Here is a 24670-nt window from a genome sequence, read left to right on the forward strand (position 1 = left end):
TGAGTTGGGCCCATGTCTGGCAAGCACAGTGGCAGTGGTGGGAGCCTCTCCCACCTTCATGGCAGCACTAAGGATGAGCAGGCCTAAGCTGTGAGTTGGACATCCCCGAGGGCTCCTGGACTGTGAGAGGGTGCAGGCCGGGCTGAGGGTTCCCCTTGAGTGCACGAACTTTATGCACCCTGCCTCTAGTATGTTATAAACTCCACGGGGCATTCATTTATCTTGTATCTGAGTAGACTGTTGAAGGTAACAGGGTGTGTTTTCTGTGGACAATTTCTGAGTTTTAAAACTCATGAAGTGAAGCTTCATAAAAGTGAAGGAAAAAAAAGACACAGGCTACCTTCTATAAGACCGATGGAGGGAGAGTTCATTTGTAAGCTCTTTCTAAGATCAGAAAAGCAGCTCAGATCACCTGTAGTTTTACCCATTTCCTGTTTCGGATTTGAGCTTATATGTAAAGAGTGAAAACAAAGTAGTATGAAGGCAGGGGATCGTTTACATTCCTGAAGGTGACTAATTGACACTTTTTTTTTAAAGAACTTAATTTTTTAAATCCTTGTGCAGCATTGGGTCCTATTCAGCAAACTCCGCATCTTGTTACTGGTATTAAGGCATCGGTCATGATAAACAATTCCCTTGTTTGGCCTGACCCTGCATGTTCCGCAAGAAAAGATGAAAATGTACTTTGCCGAGTGTCATTTATTTCACACAGAGATAATATGCTTTGTCTCTTCAGTGTTTATTTATTCTTAAAACGTAGATAATCTTCTTGTCTTCGGTTCTTTTGAAAAGTGGAGTCATTAGCTTTCTTTTGTTGCCAGACGTTGTTTGAAAGGTTTTATCTGCCTCCCAGACGATCCTTTAAATATTTTGGTGAAAATGAAATCTTTTGTCTTATGTAATAACATTCCCTGGCTCAAGGCTTCGTTGGCATGATTTTAGATATTCTCTTTAGCCATATAAAAGGTCATTTTTTTCTCCTATGTTTGAAAAATCTCCCTGACAGCCTTTCTGGTGTGTTTGAATTGCTCGAGCTTCTCCAATATTCTTCCTCACCTTGAGCATAATGGAAACAGAGAGGCCGCAGCCAGTTTTTGGTTATCCTTGAGAAATGAAGCAGCAAATTAGCTGAGATAACATCCAATTCTCATTCGATGCAGCGGTTGAAGCCTCTACTGTCAAAACATTTACTGTTGGAAGTTTTAACCTTTTTCGATGGTTGACATTTCTCTTCCTTTTCCTCCTTTTCTCTTGTTCCGGTTGCCGAGCCTCCAGCGGTGACAGGAATTCTCAAACGCTCCTCATCATTCAGTTTCTAGGCTTCGATTACTTCTTTCATCCACACCGAGGACAGCCGCCTGCTCAGTCTCCCTGAAGTCTCACTATCCAGCCCCAGACAGTCACGCTACAACACTAAGCATAAGCATATTGACCAACATTCCAAACCTTCTCCTCTCCACCTGTATTTCCTATGATTCCCCACGTGCATCGGTGTGTCCTTGGTGGTTGCCTACCTCTGTGGCTTTGCTCCAAGTCCAGCCAAGATTTGCTTCTGTGCCTGGGCTGTACCTCCTCTCCACTGCTTCCCTCTCCACTACTTCCCTCTCCTGGCCCCCACTGTGTGGACTGTGACAATCTGTTTAGATCTGTTGAATCGTATGGCTTCCTTACTACTTTATTGGCTCTGGGAGGATAGGGACCATGTCTGTCTTATTTTTCACTGCATCCCTAATCTCTTCTCCAGTCCCATACATATATTAGGCCCTTACTAAAGATTTTTAAACTGGATTCATGATTAAAGCAAGTGACTCTTTTGTAAGCTACCCAGGGTGGGGATAGGTCTGGCTCACATAGATAGCCCATAAATACGGCCTCACCCATCTTTTTACCACAGACTCTTAAGGGCTGGTTTGCTTAATTGGGGTTAGCTCCCCACACTGCCAAAAGCTGTAAGAGCTGTGTGATGTGGGGCTGTGGTGAGTGTGCCCTGCTTGAGATTGAGCTGGTGTCTGCCATGCCTGGGACGTCAGGTTTAGAGAGGAGGCTCTGACTCACGTTCAAGGTTCGAATACAGGGACTCTTGGCCACGATAAAGCTCTTTGCTTCTTTCGAAGAGCTTCCAAACTACTCCTCATTTCCTTCCCAAAACCTTCCCCCTGCTACTTCAAAGCATAGTGGTCAGCGGATTAATTGTTAGATGGGAGCCTTCATCTTTGATCCTTTTCAGTTACCTTTTCTCCTAACATGTTATCTGAGGAATTAAAGATATGCTTATCCACATACGTCAGGGCATACCCGACACTCTAGATGATGAAAGAGAGAAAAGTAACAATTTGGGGGAATCTCAAGAGGTTTGGTGCAATGACCTGGTTGTGTGTCTTCCCACCAGCTCACACTGTGCCTTACTTGTCTTTGTGTCAACGCACAGTAATCTCTGTTGAATGAATGAATGAACGAATGAATGATAAAAAAGGCAGTTTTGTTTGTAATCTGTCTTAGTCTAAATCCCCCACCCGGCAATTGCAGGCCCTCATTCTCCTCTAAACTTTGGTCCTAGGGAAGACAGTAACATGTGACCCGTGACCTGTGACCTGTGACAAGGCAGGCTCTTGACTCTTTCCTTTGCTGCAGCCAGTCTGTTCCGAAAAATCGGCTTCCTTTCCTTCTACCTGGAAAGCAATCTAATGGACAATTTTTCATGTGACCTGTGACCTGTGACCTGTGACAAGGCAGGCTCCTGACTCTTTCCTTTGCTGCAGCCGGTCTGTTCTGAAAAATTGGCTTCCTTTCCTTCTACCTGGAAAGCAATCTAATGGATAATTTTTCATGGATGTGTTTGTTGGTGTTGCTGGGAGCTGAGGTTGTTATGTGCATTTTAACAAGGACAAGCAAAGAAATTGATTTCTAATTATAGGATTTGAGGCATCATAAAATAAGATATTTAGGAACAGGAGCTTCCTTGGGAGCTTCCTTCCTCTGTGAAACGCAGCCCCGTTCCCACTCGGAGTGTCCTGTGTGCCCCTTCACAGGGTAGGGATGACAGTCCTGGCCCAGGGGCTCAAGCCTCCTGCCTCGTGGGACTCCCTTCTCCACCCCCTGCCAGCTGGACCTGCCTCCGGGCTGTCGGGAGGACTCAGGGTGTTAGTACATGTAATGCATTTAATGCTGGCACATAGTGAGGGCAATTCCAGGCCTGTTAGTTTGCTTTTGAAATATGTTGAAAATGTTAAATATAATTAGACAAAATGCTTACCATCGTCTCCAGTGATAGTCACCGACACAGTCTGTTTTCTAGTCGGGGAGGATTAGGGTCAGTGTTCATCTTTTGATTCTTTTTCTGTGAAACTCGGCCATGCAGAAAGTCTACCAGAAATTTCCAAGTCTGCGAGGCCAACTGCTGACACTTTCGTGGAAAACAAGCCAGTCCCCTGGCTTTTGTCATCATCTGGGTTTGCAAGCCTTCAGAGCTATACTATTTAAAATTCTCACCTCCCATGAGACACTTATGTTTCTGGTTGGAGAAAGTACAGCGTTGCTCATGTACTACAGCAAACCTTGTGGTGCTGACTTAAATAGGAAGCATTGTTCTCCCTCATTGTACTGGAACGAAGAGACTGGAGTTCACTTTTTAACAATTAAAACCTGTGAGCTAAAGTTACAGCATGAGGATCCATGGCCCCTTGAGACAAACACCCTACAGATTTGGGGGCTCCGTGAAGCGGCCAGGAGGCAGCCTGGGCTCTGGGGACTCACCTGAGGCCACAGCAGTTGAATCACAGGATGTTTAAATCACAAGTGGTCCCAGGCCTGGGCCAGAACCCTTTTGCTCATTGGTGTTCATAGGGGCACTGCATTTTGGACAAACCGAACACCTTCTCTTAGTGTGTGTTTTCTGGGCCGTGCCTCTGCCCTGCCATCTAGGACATGCTCGCCTTCCTGCATTTAAACAGATGGCCGAGCTCGCAGCCTCCAGACGCTTTGTCAGGTTGTGTTTTTATCTCTTCCAGCAGCTCTTGTTCCTCCCACTTATCTGTGCTGTTCAGTCAGGCAGTCCTTTAACTTATTTTTATCTTGTTTGGCTCCTTCCCCTTGTATCTGCACTTTAAGTGAAGGACAGAGAACGGTCACGCGTGTGGAGGGGCATGGAGAAGATGGCTGATCCCCCAGTGGGTGGCCTTGCTGCTGCTTATCGGTGCGGAGGGATCCAGGTGGGATCTGAAATGCTGCACCGATGAAGTCCTTACCCCGTGTTAGTTTGCTTGGGCACTAAAATATTTTTCCAAATTGATCTATCATCATGCTAGAAAAATCACATACAAAGTACAGAGGAATCCATCATGTTATTCTACATACACACCATGTGAGAACAACACAGACAAACTGTTCGCATGGCCAAATCCAGAGCCCTGATGGCACCCGGTGCTGGCGAGGGTGTGGGGCAGCAGGAAGGCGCCTTCACTGCGGGTGGGGATGGATGCAAAACGGGGCAGCCACTTTGTAAGGCAGGTTGGCAGTTTCTTACAAAACCAAACACACTCATCCTACAAACGAAGCACGCATGCTCTTTGATGTTTGCCCAAAGGAACTGAAAACTCATGTTTACACAAAAGCCTGCCCATGGCTGCTGTATACAACACTTTTTTCATAATTAGCAAAACTTGGAAGCCATCAAGATTCCCTTCAGGCCATAGCCGGTTTGGCTCAGTGGATGGAGCGCCGGCCTGCGGGCTGAAGGGTCCCGAGTTTGATTCCGGTCAGGGGCATGTACCTTGGTTGTGGGCACATCCCTGGTGGGGGGTGTGAAGGAGGCAGCTGATCGATGTTTCTCTCTCGTCGATGTTTCTGACTCTCTATTCCTCTCCCTTCCTCTCTGTAAAAAAATCAATAAAATATATTTTAAAAAAAAGATGCCCTTCAGCAGGTGAATAGATAAACTGTGGTACATCCAGATAATGGCATAGTATTCAGTGCTAAAAAGAAATGAACTATCAAACCATAAAAAGGCATGGCGAAAGCTTAAACACATGTGACCACGTGAAAGAAGCTACGTTGAAAAGGTTGCATACTGCATGAGTCCAACTCTATGACATTCTGGAAAAGGCAGATCTATGGAGACACTCTTTTGAGTTGCCAGGGGTTGAGAGGAGGCAGGGGCGAATAGACAGAGCACATCCGATTTTTAGGGTAGTGAAAATACTCTGATATTGTGATGATGAATACATGCCATTATACATTTGTCCAAACCCACAGAATGTACAGCATGAAGAGTGAACGCTAAGGTGAACTATGGACTTTGTGGGATTATGATGTGTCCATGTAGGTTCATCCTTGGTAAAAAAATGCGGCAGTCTGGTGAGAGATGTAGGTAATGGGAGGCTGTGCGTAGGTAATAGGAAATCTCTGTATCTCCCTCTCAATTTTGCTGTAAACACATAACTGCTCTAAAAATAAAGTTTTTAATTATTTTTAAAATTCTCACCCGAGAGTGTTTTTATTGAGTTGAGAAAAAGAGAGAAGAAGGGAGAGAGAGAGAAACATTGACGTGAGAGAAAGAGCTATTCGTTGCCTCCTGCAAATGACCAGACCCAGGATTGAACCCCAAACCTAGACTGTGTCTTGACCAGGAATTGAACTCAAAACTCTCAGTGTATAAGAGGAGGCTCCAACCAACTGAGCCATTCGGCCCGGGCTAAAAAGAAAGTTTTTAAAAGCAAACAAACATTCCCCCCACAATCTATTCTATGTTTATGCTAAGAATTAATACATAACTAGTTAGAAATGTAAAATTAACTGGCTTTTATTATTTTTGTTTCTGTTTTTAGGATTCAATTGTAATCAAACCTTTCTTTCCTATTAACAATGACAATTTGATTGCCATTTTAAGTAGATTCGCTTTCCAAATCAGGGTGCCAGGGTCCTGGTGCATGTGGGGTCCTCCTGGTTTTCGGGTTGTTTTGGTCGCTCTCCATGTGCTGAGCAGGACGATCGGGTGTTCCGAGCAGCAGCCGGCCCGACGTGAGGGAGGCCGGTTGTGCAGGCCTCGCCTAGATTTCCACCTGACTCCAGCCAGCTCTTCGGTTCATCAGGAGAGGTTAAGGGAGTCCACTCTGTGCTTCCAAACCACCTGCCTCTGGGGCGGGCCTGCTTCTGTCGGTTCTAGCCTGGGTCCTGATATAGAGCGCCCCTTCCCCTGAGACCCCCAGGCCCAGCCTCCCTCCTGGGTCTGTCCTTTGTGCAAATACAGACACTTTACACCCAGTCACACTCCATAGTGTTGCTTCCTGGTAGCAGGGTGGGTTAGATTGGCAGGTAAAGCAAGTTTCTGAGATTGGAGGACAGCTGTCGCCACAAAGGAAAAAAAGCAGGTATGTGAGCTCTGAAGACCAGCATCAATGCTGCCGCCAGGCCAGCCTGTGTCTCATTTCCGAGGCTTCGGCGCGGTGTAAAAACGGGTTTCTCTTTCTTTTTGTCATTTCTTTTATGTTCTTTCATTTTCTCAACACAGTGTGCTGTGATCTGATTTAGCCTCTTATTGATATTGTCTCTGGCTTCTTATTTTCTCATGCCTCCTCTTTCCCTGTCTTATTCTAATTGCTCACTTATTTCCTTTAAGCTTTTATATTCTTTGTTTTTTCATTTCTTATGGATTTTCTCTCTTTCCTTCTATTTCCCCCCTGTTCTTGTGCTGGCTGGTAACCCAGAGATGAAATGTTTCCTGTGTGCTTGTCATGTGGGTAGAGTGTTAGCTTTGGTAAATGGTTGCACAGCTACCGGGTGAGAAGCGGGAGTGCTGTGGTTTTCTCTTTCCAAAAACTTTCTGACACATGGAACCACTTGCTGAAGAGAAGAAGCTGGTTTGGTGGGGACGAAACTCTCACAGACAGTCTTCTAGTTGAACACAGACAGCGAATCTTGTTGTATTTTAGACTTTATTTTGCACTCTCTCTCAAGTGAGGATCTTCTTCTCTCCTCTCTTCTTTTTCATTGGACATCAAGAAAGTGGCTCTCCGGCCAGCCTGAGTGAGTTAGTGACACAGAGAGGCTGGGATTAATGGTCTCTCAGTTCCGCATTATTGTCCAGGGCTCTGTGACACCATGACTGCCCTTTCTATTTGGACAGTAGGTTGAAATTCCTTGTCAGCCATAGCAGAACTATCAGATTAAATAGACTGACATAACCTACCCCCCTCCCTACTCCTCCCCACTAACCTAATTCTTGAAGGTTATTCTCTGGATCAGGTTCTTCAATTGTTTGGTCTCAGGATCCCTTTATACTCTTTTTTAAAAAGTATTTTATTTGTATGCTGCTGCCAGTGTATATAAAATAATCATTCTTGTGAAATCTTAATTCATGAAAATTCAGAGAGGTAGGTGTTAAGGACTGACAAAAGCAGAAGTTTGTAGAGTATGGCACGTTATAGGGTAAGCTTTTTGTATAGACTTCAGATTTAACTCTCTTTGAATATTCTCCAGTTCGAGAAAAGTGGTTTAGAACACCTTCAAAATTCATTTTACTACAAAAAGGAACAAACTTTCTGGGGTCTGAAGGGATTGGTACTCTAAGATACTCCAGTCAACAGGGGGTCATGTTGAGCATTCTGCAGACAGAATTGTTTCAGATCTGCCGCTGCCTGGGAAACCTTCACGGGGTTGAGCCTGGCCTCCAGCCGAAGCTGTTGAATTACTTTCTCCATAGCGGTGACGCTGGAGGAACCAGACATGGAGCAGGTAAGTGCCGGGCAGATTGGTCGGTAGCGGGTCTCGGGTCCGCCGGGGCCAGACAGCCGGGCAGCGATGCGAGGGGCGGAGCTCGGAACTTTTCCCTTTATACTCTTTTTGAGAGAAGATTTTATTATGCTAAGAACATATAACATGAAGTCTAAAGTCTTAACAGATTTTTAAGTATACAAATAATGTTGCTAACTACAGGCATTATGTTGTACAGCAAGCATATCTCTAGAACCTATTTATCTAGTAGAACTGAAACTCTACACCCACTGAGACACAACTCCCCACATCTCCCCTGCCCAGCCCCTGGCAGCCACCATTTTATTCTTCACATCTATGAGTCTGACTATTTGAGATTCCTTACAGAAGTGGAATCATGCAGCACTCTCCATTGTGCATTCTTGGCACTCTTGTTAAAAATCAACTGACCATATACATGGGATTTATTTCTGTGTCTGATTTATTTCATTTGGCATACTGTCTTCCAGGTTTATCTGCATTGTCTCATAATGCCAGATTTCCTTCTTTTTAAAGGCTGAATAACATCCCATTGTAATATATACCACACTTTAAAAATCTATTTATCCATCAATGGACATGTTTTCATTTGTGAATAGTGCTGCAATAGAGGCTGTGCCATTTTACATTTCTATCTGGAAAAGGGTTCCAATTTCTTCATATCCTTGCCTTGTCTTTCTCTTTTTCTTTAATTTTGTAATAGTCATCCTAACAGATCTGAGGTGATATCTCATTGTGATTTCGATTTGTGTTTCCCTAATGATTAGTGGCATTGAACGTCTTTTCATAAATCAGTTAGCCATTTGTACATCTTCTTTAGAGAAATGTCTATTCAAGTCTTTATCCCATTTTTCAAATTAAATAAGTAGTTATTGGGTGTTTTTTTTTTTAATTTTGCTATTGAGTTGTAGGAATGCCTTACATATTTTGGAAATTAATCCTTCCAGGTATATGGTTTGCAAATGTTTTTTCCCATTGTGTAGGTTGCCTTTTCACTATGTTCACTGTTTCCTTTGCTGTGAGGAAATACTTTAGTTTGATGTAGTCTCACTTGTCTATTTTTCCTTTTGTTGCCTATGCTTTTGGTGTCATATTCAAGAATCATTGCCAAGGTCAATGTCATGAAACTTTCTCCTATGTTTTCTTCTGGGAGTGTTAAACAGTTTCAGAACTTACATTTAAGTCTTTATCCATTTTGAGTAGGTTTTTGTGCATGGTATAAGAGAAAGGTCCAATTTTGTCCTTTTATAATGTGTATTGCCTGTTTTTCCAAGAACATGTGTTGAAGAGACTATCCTTTCTCCATTGTGCATTCTTGGCACTCTGGTTGAAGATCTGCTGACCATGTATATATGGATTTATTTCTGGGCTTTCCATTCTCTTCTATATTTTTGTCTTTTTGCCAGTACCAGGTTGTTTTAATTATTGTGGCTTTGTAGTTTAGTTTGAAATCAGGAAGTGTGACACCTCCAGCTTTGTTCTTTTTCAAGCTTGTTTTGTCTATTGTGGCCTTTTGTGGTTCCATATGAATTTTAGAATTGTTTTTCCTCATTTATTCTTTTAGAAATGATTGAAGACCCCAAAGAGTTTTGTTCTATAAATATTTATTGTAATCGAAATGAAAACCAAACAAAATTTAAAAGACCAGAATTTATAAGCATATAAGCACACATCCCAGTGGCCATCAGAGACTCTGAAAATCTCTACTATATATTCTTACAGGATAAGAGTGAATTTATAATATACATATTCTTATAGAATAAGAGTTAAAAAAGTAAATTACATTTTAATATGGCTATTAAAATCGGTGTGATCTTTCAGTTCTCAGAGAGTGATACAGGAACCCTTTGGGATATCAGGCCACACTATAAAAACTGCTGATCGAGGTATCTAGTGATTATGTACTAAGTGCTATGTGCTGGGTATTCCAGCTATGGTGGTAGGAAGGTGGGAAAACATTGGAGGACTCTGTAGTTACCCAGGAAATCACAAAACACAGGGTTCTTACTTTATGCATAACCCATATATCTGAAAATGAATTTATGTATATATTCAATGAAGATGATTTGGTATCTCTTTTATGAATAATAAAATCTTAGTTGGCATTATTATAATCTAGACTAGAGGCCTGGTGCACAAAATTTGTGCACTGGTGGTGGTGGTGGTGGGGTGTCCCTCAGCCCAGCCTGTGCCCTCTCGTAGCCTGGCTTCTGGCTGAGTGGCACTCCCACTAGGAGCGCACTGACCATGAGGGGACAGCTCCTGCATTGAGCATCTTCCCCCTGGTGGTCAGTGCATGTCATAGCGACTGATCGTTCTGCCGTTTGATTGATTAGTGTATTAGCCCTTTCTTATTTAGGATATTTGATACTCAGAGTCAGTGTGTGAATCAGCAACCCATTCAACCACTTGATATGATCACTTGTGACATTCACCCTCTTGAAACGATCACTACCAAGAAAACCACCAGAGGTTTTGATGATGTTTCTTGTTATATGGTTAACCAAGTAAAAGTTAAAAAAATAAGTGTGAGCACATTCTTTCAAAAGCCTTCTTCTTACAAAAATTTGGTATAAAGCTGTTTGCAACCCCTGAAACCATGTTACATGACATCACCAATCTTTTTGATGGAATTTTCTGAGTAGCTTCTACCTTCCCATTTAAAAGTTTGAGGACCTAAGTGTAATCAATGTCTTCTTCTTTTCAGATAGCTTTGAGATAGCTGTGCCATTGAATAGCCATGTGGTCTCAGAACCTGGAGAAAACATCACATTCATGTACGAACCTCAAATGAAGGGTCCCCTGCAACAAGTCACATGGGAAAAGGTCCAGTCCCATCAGATCGACCTCCTAATCAGCTGCAACTTATCCCAAGGGAGAAGCTTCCCCTCAAGGTTTAGGAGGCAAATCCTGAGCAACTGTAGCCAGGGGATGAGAAGGAGCTTTATCCTCATGCCCCACGTCGTGGCCTCTGACTCTGGACTTTACCGTTGTTGCTTCAAGGCCAGCACAGGAGAAAATGAAACCTTCGTGGTAAGGTTGACCGTAACTGATGGTGAGTACATGACAGAAGCCTTCTCATGTCAAAAATGGAAAAAGCCAACCACTGTGGGTTGGTTTCTGTTGTCTCTTCTATAACTCTATTGTGCAAAATATTTTTTAAAAATTTATTGATTTGAGAGAGAGGGAGAGAGGAAGAAATATGGATGTGTTGTTCCAATTATTTATGCATTCATTGTTTGATTCTTGCATGTGCCCTGACCGGGGATTGAATCCACAACCTTGGTGTATTGGAATGATGCTCTAACCAACTGAGCTACCCGGCCAGGGTCAAAATATTTTTTAATGATTGGATTTAGGTAAGTTGTCAGTTATTGAATGACAGTCTTTAGTATGTCTTTATCTTGCTAATCCTTCAATCACAGATTTAATAATAATAAATCTTTCCCGTTTTCTTGATCTGTCCCATATTCCTGAAATGAAACAAAAAATTCAGGGAGTCTGAAAAAATACATGGTCTCACCAGCCTGTAAGTTCCAGCTGTATAACCTCCTATTTTTCAGTTACATTAAAACTTTTGAGGGTGGTGGCTAGGTTTCATAATCCTCATACAACCTCAGCAATAACAAGAAGCTTCTGGATTAGTGTTTGCTGAGTCAGTGTTGTGTTGAGTGGAAATTTAATAAATGTTTGATAATAGAGTTGCTTCTTTGACACATTGGAGCTTTGAATCCCTCAGCTCTTTCAGATCTGGGAGCAGAAGCAGACTGGCCTTGACAAGGTTGAAGCTGAAATCCAGGGCCTCTTAGCTGAGCAGGTTCCTTCCAAGGCTGGGTACTCACATTGTATTAGTAATTTGTCTCCTGGGTCATAACGATGCCCTTACCTGTGTGAGCTTTAGGCCTCACAAAAGCCATGGAACAGTAAGAAAAAATGATTTTTTTGCTTGCTGAAGTGCAAACACAGAGAGACTGGCCTCTCTAGAGGTCTGTGTAGAGGCCTGGGTTACAACTGAGTGTGAGAAAGGCCATCCCAGGCTTTCCTGATTCATCCTCTGGGCACATTTTCTCACTGCAGAGGGACATGTTAGAGAGAGTAATTTATTTTTATTGGTGACAGAAATTCCACTTTAATTCCCCCTCCCTCCCTCCCTCCCTCCCTCCCTCCCTCCCTCCCTCCCTCCCTCCTTATCTCCCTCCCTCCCTCCCTTCCTCCCTCCCTCCCTCCCTCCCTTCCTCCCTCCCTCCCTCCCTTCCTCCCTCCCTTCTTTCCTTTTTTCCTTCCAGCCAGCCATCTTTCTTTCTTCTTTGCTGTCATCTGCTTCCAGGAAGCCCATGTGCCTTGCTTGTGTGTAGACTTTTAAAGCCATGGCTTCTTAGGTTTTGGCTGTCCCTTTATGGACAGTTTATGCTGCAACCTGCTGTTTCTTCCTGCCCTGCGAAGGAAGATGAAAGGCTTTGTGTACACAAAGGCCTGTGTGTGCCAAGCAGGACATTTCTCAGAGGACAGCCCTCTGTCTACAGCAGGGGTGGGGAACGTCTGGCCTGTGGGCTGTGTATAAGGCTCGCGAAATCATTTGGTCTGGCCCTGCCAAGGCATTAGGGGTGAGTTAATTAAATGTTTGACCAAATATAGCAGGCTAATTTTTGAGTTGATGATTTTGTATGGTCTGTGAGCAATGTTATAAATATTCAAATGGCCCTTGGCAGAAAAAAGGTTCCCCACCCCTGGTCTACAGAGTCACCTTGGATCACATCAAGCTGCCTTTGCTCCTCTAAATGACAGGGGTGGAGGTAGGGTGGGGAGTTGTGGGATGCACATTCTTTTCAGAACTTGGTGCAAAACAAGGTTGATGAACCAATTTGGAAGAGAAAATTAACTGAGATTCTTCACTTTAAATGTTGACTCCATTCCTTTAGACACATATAGACACTATTTCTTACCTAAAAATAACCTTGCATTACAGAATTGTTTTTTAAACCTGGCCACATAGAAGAAAGACTAAGCATAGTCACTAATCTTTTTTCAGGACCAAGGCAAGAAAATGGTCTATTCAGAAAAATGTCATAAAGAACCATTTTCAAACACCTATGAAATAAGATCTTGTCCATTATATGTGAAAAAGTGATTTTAAACATCTTAAATCATAGAGAAAATGGAGGTAATAGATTTTTAAGAGGTATAGTTATTTAACGCTTACTAATTTTAAAAAAGATCTTTCTTTTGTCAAAACATGACTAAGTTTCTTGCACAAAATGATTTATTTTATTTGTACAGAAGCTGTAAGCACTGTTGAATATTAAAGCAACTGAATGTAATGGGCAGCATTGTTAGTGTCCATTTGTTTTGAAAACCCACAGAGTGGCTTTCTGAGATTCAAGGGCAGGTTGAAAGAATGTCAATGGGACCCATTAGTCAACAGTTATCATTGACAGAAGATGATAGCTGTTGACTGTATGCTTTGGTCTAATTCTCTTTAAAAATGATCATAAGTATGTATTGAATATTAAAAATCAGATGGAAAGCAAAACTAGAGCGCATGTATTTTCTCTGGTGCAATTTGATTATTTCAAAGCTTGAGGCTGTTTAGTCAAAAATCAATGTAGAGCTAAAAGCAGAGAGACAGGTGTAAGATGTAGAGCAGATTTAATTTATCTCAACTGTCAAGGGAAAGGTGATTGTGACACAATTTTTAATAAACTGCTCTGCATCCTTTGTTACCTCCACCCACTTCTTTATAGCAGGACTCATATTCCACACACACACGAGGCTCTTCCTTGACATCTGTCTGCCTGTGTTCATATTCTGACAAGTACCGGGTACTCATAGGTCACCCAAAAGATGACGCAATGTCAACCTAAATGTTATATAGCCAGGCCTTGATTTGTTTTGAAGAAAGAGAAAGTGGCAGAAGCATGAGTTATACCAGAATTTACTATGGACTTTCTTTGTTAAATTAAAAGAAATACTTGTCTCCTGTTCTTGGCTCCTAGGACCTGAGAAGTAGGAAATAGTTTCAGACCGACTATTCTGCATTTGAAATTTGTCTAGACCACGGGGTCAAGGATCAGGGGGAAAATGTGTGCACACAACAGTGACCAAAATTATTCTTGGTCCTTAGTATTCATTGGAATTTCATTAGTTATGAGAAAAGTATTTTAGTTTCCACCAAAAGAAATTTTGAAGTCTTTTAATATTAGCTAAATGATGTTCAAACTACTATTGTTTTAACTGCACTTATTGATTGTGAAAAGGAGGAGGATCAAAGATGCCGGGAGCCGGTCCATCCTTGCTGTTTCAAGGGACCTGGCATATATGGCATACTGTTCTTAATATGTTTGCTCACCTTCTTGGCACTATGTATTTTAACCAAGCTCTCTGAGAAAGGTTGTTTCCCCAGGTAGGGATTTTCCCCTGAAGTTAGGGAGGGAATAAAACCCCTCAACTAAGTGCCAGGTGGGTAATTAATCACTTTAACTATGAACAATCATGCTTAAGCTACATAATCTTTACTCCCTGGAATGGAGATAAGAAACGCCCTAACCTTTGTAATAGAGATTGATAGGATTGAATCAACTGGTATAAATACAGTTGTAACAAGACAGCAAGACTCAGAACTTAGAACACAGAACCGAGAAGACAGAACCAGGAGGCACAGAACCTACACAGAACGTTCTCTAGAGACAGAAGAACTTCGCTGGAGAGAACATGACAAAAGATCCTGGACAGAAACTGGCCTCAGAACCTAGAGACAGAACCTAGCGAGAGAACATGGCAAAAGATCCTGGACTGAACCTGACTACAGAAATTGGCAAGAGAACCTGACTAGAACCTGGTGACTGAACCTGGCTGGAGAACTTGGACAGAACCTGGCTGGAGAACCTAGCGAGAGAACATGGCTACTGAACTTGGCTGGAGAACCTGGACAGAACCTGGCTGGAGAACCTAGCAAGAGAACATGGACACAGAACCTGGCTGAGAATCCTAAGCAGAACTTCGCTGGAGATCCAGACCAGAACTTGGCTGGAGATCCTGGCTAGAGATCCTGGCTAGGCTGCTGATCAACTGAACGCTGTCTCCGTGCCATTCCTTCTTCGCCGACTCTGTCCACACCTTTGGGGACCCCTGGACCTGCTGGGGTTGGACCCCAGCACAAAGAAATGAAATCAGCTCTCTCAGGAAGTTTCTGGAGGAGATTAGTTTGAATAAACTTCCATTGGCCACTGCTGAGTAGTATAGTTCCTCAGGTCCTCTACTCTAATATCCCACCAACAAGGCCACTCAGCTGAACCATCGGGTTTCAAGTGAGGCATTGATGATCAGAGCAAAGAAAAGAGACAAAACAGGGGACAGGGAGTAACAGGGAGTAAGCATGAGAGGATGAGGAAGTTGTATGTGGGTGACTGGCTCGGTGGGTACAGAGATTCTGAGTTATGGGTTAACATAGAAGGTGGTAGGCACAATTAAGTGATAACTTGTTGAAATTCTGGATCTTTTTATGAGCAACGAAAGCCACTATCAATTCTTTTTTGTTTGTTTTTTGCCACTATCAATTCTTGACCAAAGATGGCAAAAATAATATTCAAGGAAGTGTAAGTCAAATAGTTACTGTGTATAGAATTTAAAAAGTGAACTTCAAGGCAGAGGAAATGAGCTAAGAGTTCAATAGCACATGAATGATGGTGCTCTCAAACTAGGCTACAAAGGAGCCCACTCGGGTAGACAAATTTCCAATGACACCTCCTCCAGGCAGACAAGTTAAGAAAAGGTGCCCCTTTCTGGGCTGATGCAGACTCAAGCTTTGGCCAGGTTTGCTGGTGGGCCACGGGCATCCTACCCACCTTGGGTGGGCACAGCGGGGAGAGAGAAGTTGGTCTGATAGAAATGTCAGCTGTGCTTGCCACCACCTGGACAGTCACTCACACTCTTCTATTTTTTCCTTTTCTTCACCAGCCTATGAACTTTTGCTACATTTATCTCCTTTCCTTTCGTGTTTCCATCAGATCTCACCACCTTCAAGATTTTCCGCACTGGCCCACACTGCTCCCCAGTCATTGCACCATTACACATCTTGAATGTCTCAAACACTTATAACTTGGAAATGTATATGCTTGAGTCACTGCATCTATTTGCCGCAGTCCAGATTCTTATACTAGAAATTATTTGAGGTATCAGATTTTGGCATCTCTGCTTAAAGCTGTCAGATCTTTCCAGAATTTGTGTTAATGCATGTTCTTGGCTGATTCCTTCTATGTTAATATTTGTATGTGTTCTAGTAGGGACTGTGTCCATTTTGTGTTCAAGTTGTCTAGCTAGATTAGGTCTAGATTTTCTTCATCAATATTGGACATTTGCTGTTTAGTGATTACTGATCAAAGATACCTGAACTCTTAGGTTAATTGCATTGCTTGAGAAGAAATTTTCATGAACTTTGTTTACATTTATATCTTTCAAAAAAGTCTATTTCATTTTTAAATTTTATTTTTCTTCTTTACCATATTTTCTGTAAATGGTGCTTAATTGCTGGTCTCCTCGGTTTGGAGGATGAGGTTTGTAAAGGAAGGTGGCAGAAGTGTTCAGTAGAAAAACATGGGGCCAGAGCCAAGAGAGCCTTCCCATAGATTGCTTCCATGAGGCCTAGAGTTCATTAATCCAGAATGTTCTGTCCCACTCCTGGGAATTTATAGTAGATGTGAACACTGTAGGCATGGGGGTTGCTGAGCTGGTGCACATAGGGCTGACAGATGTGCCCGTTGCCCTGGCACAGTGTGATGGACCTCGGCCTCTCATTATCTTCACATACATAGAACATAATGTGCATGACGGTTAGTTCATATGACAGAACCTCAGACCAGAGTCCCAGAGCAGGGCTTGCACTTCCCACCAGTTCAGACAGCCTCCCATGAAACAGATCAACCACGATTGCCAATGTAGTTATGTTTTTAAGTTTCCAGGCAACAACTGGGTATCCAGATGAAACAGACAGTTTCCATCATCACAAGCGAGCTGATTACTCAATCATGGCCTATTATGTCGTTGGCTCTGCTCAAATCTGTTCTTTCAGGAGACACTGCCCTGCATATTGATTTACTCATCTCTCCTGCTCCCGCAGTCATTTCTTTATGCATACTGTGCTTGTGTATATAAAGAAGATATTGAATTGAGTAATAGAAAATTAATGTCAGAGAGAGAGAAATGTTGAAAGAGGTCATGTTGAGTGGGCGATGCTGTTGCAGAAGGAACGTTGCTGAGTGTGTTGGTGTGTCAGGTGCCTACAGCAGATTCGCAGGGAACATCACGATAGAGTGTTAAGTGGGTGGTATTAGAAAGCAGCTAATCCTGGGAAAGGATTTTCTTTAAGTGGGTCTTTATCCACAGCGTCAATTTCAAACAATTTTCATGAAGTTTTCTTCTCCTTAGGAGCTTAGAGCACAGGTAGACATTCAAATTCAGATCCATGCACTGACTTTCTTCCCACTGAAAATCCATGGCCAGACTTATTCAGAGACTTGCCTAATGACTCCAGCCACAAAACAGCCATTTAGACTGTCGTGGGTGGATTTCTCATTTTAAAGCATCTGGAAACTGTTAACAGCTTGCGGTTGTCTCTCAGAGTCTTATTAAGAACTGAGCATAGAGGATGGTGTGAAATTTTCCCCAAGGCAAGTAGGAAACAAGTTACAATTTAAAAAATTTTGCTCTTCATATAAGATTAATGATGTTCCATTCTCCATGGCAATTCTAATTTTCAGTATCACAGTTCAATTAGTCAACGACTTCCAATTTCAACTGAAGTATTTCTATCATGTACTGACCTGACTCCTGCAGAATATTCAAGGGTGACCTAGTAGATTTGCAGAGGGCTGTTCTGAAAAGAACAGGAAATGAATAGTAAACATTTATCATTTGTAGAGATATATCTTTGGACCCTACTAGTAAATTGTATCATAAAGTAATTTACATTGAATTGATTCAGGGATTCTTAAAGGGCATTAATTAAACTGAGAAATATTTTTAGATAGCTTTTATAAAATAAATATTTTGCAGTCCTCTTTGGCCACAATAAAGTTCATTTCCAGAATTAATTCAATATATTTTACTTTTGCTGGAACTCAGTGTCACTGTGATGTTTATAGTTGTTTGAATAGAAGAGTGGCGTTTTATTGGATGAACCCACAGGAAGAGATTCCTCCTTTCACAGATATAGATTGACATGGTGATGGCTCTTGATCCTACTGGTGGGGTGTGAAGAACCGCTTTAGCTAGGGTGAATAGTGAGTGAAATGAGAATCCTTATCATCACAATGATGGACATGGGCAAATGAAGAATGTATACTGCAATGAGAAGATTGCACTAACAAAGGCTGGGATATTGTCTGTCTTCAAAGAAACTCAAGGACACAATGGATGTGCAAACGACCCCTAAATCAAGGCCACAAGGAGACACATTTGCAAATATAGAAATATAGGTTTGCAGGGTATGATTATTGTCCTGATGTTAACATGCTTGGGTTTTTGTCTTATATAGAGCACTGAGATAAATGCTTCACTCCTTTAAGTTGTGTGAATTCAGATGTCTGTTACATTTGCTAGGAGGGGCAGGGAGCATATTAGTCAATTGGCCATGTGTAAGCATTCCTCCACTCACAGGGACAAGAGAAAACAAAAATTTATTTTCCATGTTAAAGTATTCAGAACAGTTATATTCTCTCACATTTATGGGCCTTTGCAACTAAATACATACATGTTTAAATGACATGGTATGCCTACTGTATTTTGTTGCATAGGGAAGATGTTTATCCTGATTTCAGTAGAGCATTTGAAAAATTTCCCATTATAGCCTTGTGCATAAACGTAACGCAGACACTGTAATGGAGAATCATGCCTGGTAAGACAACAGTAAGGGCAACAATGTGCTAGGGAGTTATAATTAGAACCCAAATCTCCTCCCTACCCAGAAAATAGCTCCACAGAGGTAGAAAAGAAAGAAAAAAAAAATTCATTATTGAATAAGCACTCAACCAGAATTGAGGAGTGCATCACAGGCAATCTGCTAAGAAACTGTAAAGACAGAAAGAATCTCCCCTTTTGTAGAGCCCAGCAGCTACAACCCATGACACCCACGTTCTCAAGGTCCTCAAGTAAGGACTTGATGGCCCCATTTGTCACCGAGGTCATCCTAAAATGAGCTGCTTAGTCTTTCCTCCAGGAGGTGGTTTTGCCCCTTGGAGCAAGGCTCCAGTCCTCCCGCAGAATTGGGAGAGGGGGCCTCTCTTCCTATGACGACATTCCAGAAGGATGGCTTTGATCTGTTACAGCAGAGAAACAAAGCAAATCAGGAGAGGGGAAAGGCACATGGGGCCAAGTCAGAAGGACTGATAGATCTCCAGGCAGCAAGCAGGTGTTTTCCTTAACAGTTAGGGAAAGGTGGGATGCCCCCAAATCCCAGTTCTCACCCACTAGTCCAGGGCCAGTCTCAGGTCTGCCACACTCACTCTCACTGAGAAGGTGAACAGTGTGCATGCAGTCTTGACATTCTGACTTATGATGCATGAATACAGTCTCCTTTAAATAATAGGTGTTTATAAAAATTGAGGTACATGCTCAAGAAATACAGCCAGACAGAAATATTCGGGGGGAAAAGGTGAAGTGTCTAATATGGTGGAGTCAATCTTGAAAACTTTCTCGACAGGTGTACCAAGTCAAAGAATGTCACCGTCCACATATGCTGACTTAGGTAACCCTTGCCATCCACTCACCAGTCACTGTAGAGAACCTTGGCCCATAGTAGGGCATCACGCAGGTAATGACACCAGAAAATGTAGCTAGATCGAGTAGGTAAACGTTACAGCCAATCTTAGACTATGTTTCCCAAATGATATAACATTTGTAAGTGCGTAAGTCATTTACCATCGGGAGAGGCAAACCCACTGTAGCAAAATCTGTACATGGGGTTACAGCCGTGGGCAAGCTACGGCCCGTGAATAAAACTATTGAAAAAAAAGACTGTACCCTTTTATGTAATGATGTTTACTTTGAATTTATATTAGTTCACACAAACACTCCATCCATGCTTTTGTTCCGGCCCTCCGGTCCAGTTTAAGAACCCATTGTGGCCCTCGAGTCAAAAAGTTTGCCCACTCCTGGTAGAAGCTCGCTTCCCTCATTGGCTTGCTGCAGGACAATCGTTAAGACTCTCAGTGTCTATGTTTCTCAGCTAAAATCCGACAGTACTTTTATTTTGAGGGCGGGTAGTTGCTGTTCACACAGAAGAAGGATTACAGGTAGATGTCATGGTCCTTTAATTGTCTGAAAATAATTTATCTCCTAGGACCTTCTTGCTATACAACAGGAAAGATTTCTGAAATACAGAGTATAAAATCGACTGGTACAAAGAAAGTTGACCTTTAAAATAATATTACCACACCAATATCCACTTGCTAAATAGTTCAGGCATACAGGAAAGTTCAGCCGGCTTCCGGCTACTGTTCTTTCCAGTGGTCCTCCACACTTACACCTGTTTCACAAGTTTTTACCAACACACCCTCTGCTCTTCCCCATGAAGGTGGGCATGCCCTCAGGAGCAAGATTCCTCTGTCACTCATGACTGGTTGTTCAACATGGAATTCCAACACAAAAAGAATAGAAATGAGTTATTTACCCCTAACTTCGAATGTATAGATACAAAATGTAAGTAGGCTTATTCATAATTTACATATCAGTTGTTGCTTAAATATATAAAGCTCCTCTATCTGTTTTACCTAAGCCCCATTTCCACTTTTGGGGTTGACTTAATCACCACTTTGCAATTGAAAAAAAAAAAAAAAGCATTTGGGAGGACAAGGGATATTCCAAGGGAAGAAAATTAGAATTAGAAGACAGGTCTGGGCCCCAGGACATCTCTCCTCAATCTCTGTGTTTTCATCAAAATGATGTCGAAGGTGGCCGGAGGTTGGATATTTGCATTATATGTGTAGTAAGTAAAAACTTGCAGTAGACCGGGTAATCCTGAGGCTGTCTGCTCACACATCCTTACCCTGTGGGAAGTCACACATTGCATATTCCATCTGTACCCGGAAATAAATCCAGTTTTTCTGCTTCTTTTTTAACGAGGCAAAAATGTAAGAATAACTCTAACTGATAACCCCTATGACCCACCCAGGCTACCTAGAGGGTTAGGCTCTGTGAGTTTTTCCCAGCATGCTTCTCAGTTCAGATATTTAGGCCCTGAGTGACTTCACTCGCTAACCTGACCCCACTGTTTTCTCACTCACTAACCCACCCCAAACTCTAATTCAGGAGAAGCAATAACTTTACTGCCCACTGCTGTCCACCTGGCCCTGAGGGGAGACCTGGCAGCATTCCTATCATGGGCCTTGTAAGGGTTTATGACTCAGCCATAAATACTTATCATGAGGGCTGCAGCCCTGGAGTGAATTGTTCATTTATATATCTCACTGACAATTTATTTTAACTGTATTTATCCTCTTTGATGGGAGGGAAAATAATGGCGGTATGGTTCACGACACTTTTGGCCTCCTATGAATCAACACACCATTGGGAAGAATGTGGGTGGGTGGGGGAAGTCAGTAAAATAGTGGCTGCTGAGAATAGACAAGCATTCTTCTTTCTTTAAGAGGGAGATTTCCAGGCTGATGTTTCTTAACCAAAGATCTGTTAGCGGAAGTTAAGAAATAGTGAATGTTAGGACTGTCAATTAACTCCCTAAAGCATCCAGTGCTGTTTGCTTTTCTTTTGTACATTTGTGTTTTTAGCCATACGTGCTCAGCGAGCTGCGTGGTTGCACCACGGGGTTCTAAGTCCTGATGGCTCACATGAAGGCAGAGGAAGGGCGGGAAATGGGGAAAGGCAGGACTGGCTGGAGGCTGGGATGCTCTCCATGGCCCAGTCTCCTGCAGTGTTACTGAATCCTACCTGCCCCCCACGCTGTTCCCATTATTTCTTATGGGAAAAGGCTTGTTCCATGGGTGTTTTTAAATCAGCCAGGACCTTTCAAAACAATGTGAGCTCCTGCAATAAGGAAATAGCTGTTGGGTCTCTTGCTTCTTTCACAGAGTGCCTAAACACTTGCCATTTTCTGTGGAATGGAGGAGGGGGACTGCAAGGAGCCTCTTTTGCTATAATAGTTGGTCTTAGTCCCCAGTTCCTGACACAAGGGCTTCGGAGACCCTTGGTCTCGAGAATGTAGTGACTTTTTATGTTAATGAGGGACTGGTGGCTGAAGGCCCCTAGGTAGCTGCAGGATAGGGCTAGTTGCCTGAAGAGGGATCCTCTGGTTAGAGGTTTGGAACTTTGAGCCCCGTCCCCTGAGGGGAGAGGGGCTGGGATGAACTAATCACCAATGGCAAATGATTTAATCAATTGTGACTGTTCTGATTACAGAAAGCATATTCTAACCTGCCTGTGAGTTGTATGCCCTGGGACATGGGAGCTATCCATCCGAATGCAGTCCATCCTCCTTTCCCCGAGAACTGCCTATCATTAAAGATTTACAACCTGTGGCTGAAGCAGTCTAGTCCTGGAGGCACCCACACTTTGCAACCCCTAGCCCCTATTATCTGTAATCTGGTCCCAGAGGTGCCCAGAGGCACCCGCCCTCTGCGACCCCCTCAGCATGCATTGCTTCTAACCTGTGACCATTATTCTTTGCCTACTTTCTCTTGCCTGTAATTCTTAATTTCATGTAATTGTTGTCCTTCTAACTATGGGGGGGGGGGAGGGGGCGGTGAGGAGGGGAGGGAGCAATAGAGCAGATTTTTTGTGGATGACCTACTGGCATTATTGGAATAAATGCTCATATATATGTCTCTACTTAATTGTCTCAAGTAGTGACAGGCAGCCCAGGTCCATTGGTTGTCCAGTCAAGGTGCCAGTTGGGATACTGGGAATATCAGGGGAACACCATGTAAAATATATGATTGTCTAACCACCAAGCTATACACTTGAAACCAATACAAAATAAAACTGAAAGTCAGTAAGTAAGTAAATAAATAAATAAGAGAGTTATATCTCAGACCTAATAACAAAAAACAAAACAAAACAAAAACTTCACTTAAGACATAAACCCATGGATTTGAAATTCTGATGAACCAAAACACATGCCTTGAAATATTATGTATTAAAAGACGAATGAGTGAACAGATCTGACTCTAGCAGGTCAAGCATTACCAGAAGAGGTGGAAAGCGGTAACATATTTTACAATACAGAATGCATTGGAAACTTGTATCTATAATTGGACATTGTGAAATAAGTGGCCATCCTTTTGAGCGGTTTCTACTTCAGGCATCTAATTTAGAGTTTAATAAAAACAATGCCAACTTAATTCTTACGGGTTCTGTGGTCCTTTCTACAAAGTAGCTCTCTACAGCCTGCACTTTAAATATAACCATTAAATGTTGGCAGATTATTCTGTTTTAAGCATGCAGGCCTTTAAATTTTTGAGCTATTTACCCGCCTCCCCCCGATTAATAAAAGCAATATATCATTTAGACAGTTTGGAAAATACCAAAAAGTCTAAAGAAACAATTGCTTTTAATTCTATTCCCTGAAGACCATCACTTTAAAATGTTGGCATGCTGTTGCCTTGCAGGCTGTTTTTTCCTGAGTAAGTTCCATACTTGATTGAGAACTGTGCGATTGTGAATTCTGGTTTTGAAATTTTACTTCACTTTCTATCTATAGTCAGCAGTTTTTCATTTCCTTGGGATTCTTTACATCATTCCATTGCCCATAGCCATGAGATGCAGGGTGGCCCCTAGACCAGCATCTTAGACTTTACAGGAGAGCTGTGAATTCTGGGAGCCACCCAGGCCTAAAGGGTCAGACACTCTGAGGGTGGGGCTCAGCCATCAGGTAATTCAGATGCAAATGAAGTTTGACAACCCCAGCTGCAGAGTCTGGCTGGTTTGTCTACTCTTGGGAAATGAGGATTTTCTTTTTGTTGTTAGAAATGTTATACAGTTTTGAATTTTTCTTTGGAATAAAGCAATTAATCAAACATTAAAGGGTGTGACACAGAGAACAATTTCTTTTTTGTTGCAGGTTGCAGCAGTTTTTGCTTCTCAAAGAACTTGTGATGGGCAATCTCACCACAGGCTTCCTTTTATAGCAACTTACTCTTTAAGAGCTTTTCGTTAATAAGTTATAGCTCTCATTGTCTTATGTACCTTTTTCTCAATAGCAAGGATATGATAAAACAACCTACCAATATTATGTTTATCTTTACATCTCATTTGTAATAATTTGACCTACAGTTATTTTTCATTTTGACTGGCTCAAGCCTGTATATTTATTTATTTTTATAAATGGGAAAGTCATTTCTCATTCAGAGCTTTATTTATATTTTATTCTAGTATTTCCATAAAAATTCAGATCTCTACTTCACCGAGATTTTTTACTGTAATAACGATCTAAATAGCATTTTAAAAATGTAGTTAAACAATTCTCCCAGAATACTGTCAATGAACTTATTGATAATAACTCTTATTTTCTTGCTATGATTGCCTGTTTGATTTAACCTTAGCATATATTATATTCAAATTATTTCAGTATAGCAAGTCCTTTTATAGTCCTGGGTTATAATGCAAAATAATTTCAGGTATTTTGTTTATTTTCATAATGTGCCAAGAGCTTCAAAATGTTAATTTCTTATTTAATGGGGAGAAAGTTTAATTGTTCCTTTTGTAGTTGGAATAACTTATTTTTGCTCTGAGTAAGTTACTCTTCCCATCAAATTTGGACAAGTTTATATACTTTTATTCGCCTAATAGTTTAAATGAATTTAAAGTATAAAAGTATTGTTCATTATTTAACTTAGGTTCTCTTCGCAGTAATACTTGCAAAAGAATGAGTGGGTGTAGACTTTGAACTCTTAGCATGAACAAAATAGTAGCTAAATAGTGA

At 41.9% G+C, this 24670-nt stretch overlaps 1 protein-coding gene and 1 pseudogene across 3 annotated transcripts in view; one reads left to right on the plus strand and one right to left on the minus strand.

The window, feature by feature from the left end:
* Positions 1-24670, plus strand: part of CD226 (CD226 molecule) — a 58286-nt gene that overhangs the window by 23976 nt on the left and 9640 nt on the right. For all 3 annotated transcript variants that reach the window (XM_036323323.1, XM_036323322.1, XM_036323324.1), the window contains one exon: positions 10454-10801. In XM_036323323.1, the coding sequence (XP_036179216.1) occupies positions 10454-10801 (348 nt within the window). The remainder of the gene's footprint in view (positions 1-10453; positions 10802-24670) is intronic.
* LOC118663567 lies at positions 7493-7721 on the minus strand (annotated as a pseudogene).

This window comes from Myotis myotis, unplaced genomic scaffold (assembly GCF_014108235.1).
Source record: "Myotis myotis isolate mMyoMyo1 unplaced genomic scaffold, mMyoMyo1.p scaffold_m19_p_9, whole genome shotgun sequence".
NCBI lineage: Eukaryota > Metazoa > Chordata > Mammalia > Chiroptera > Vespertilionidae > Myotis > Myotis myotis.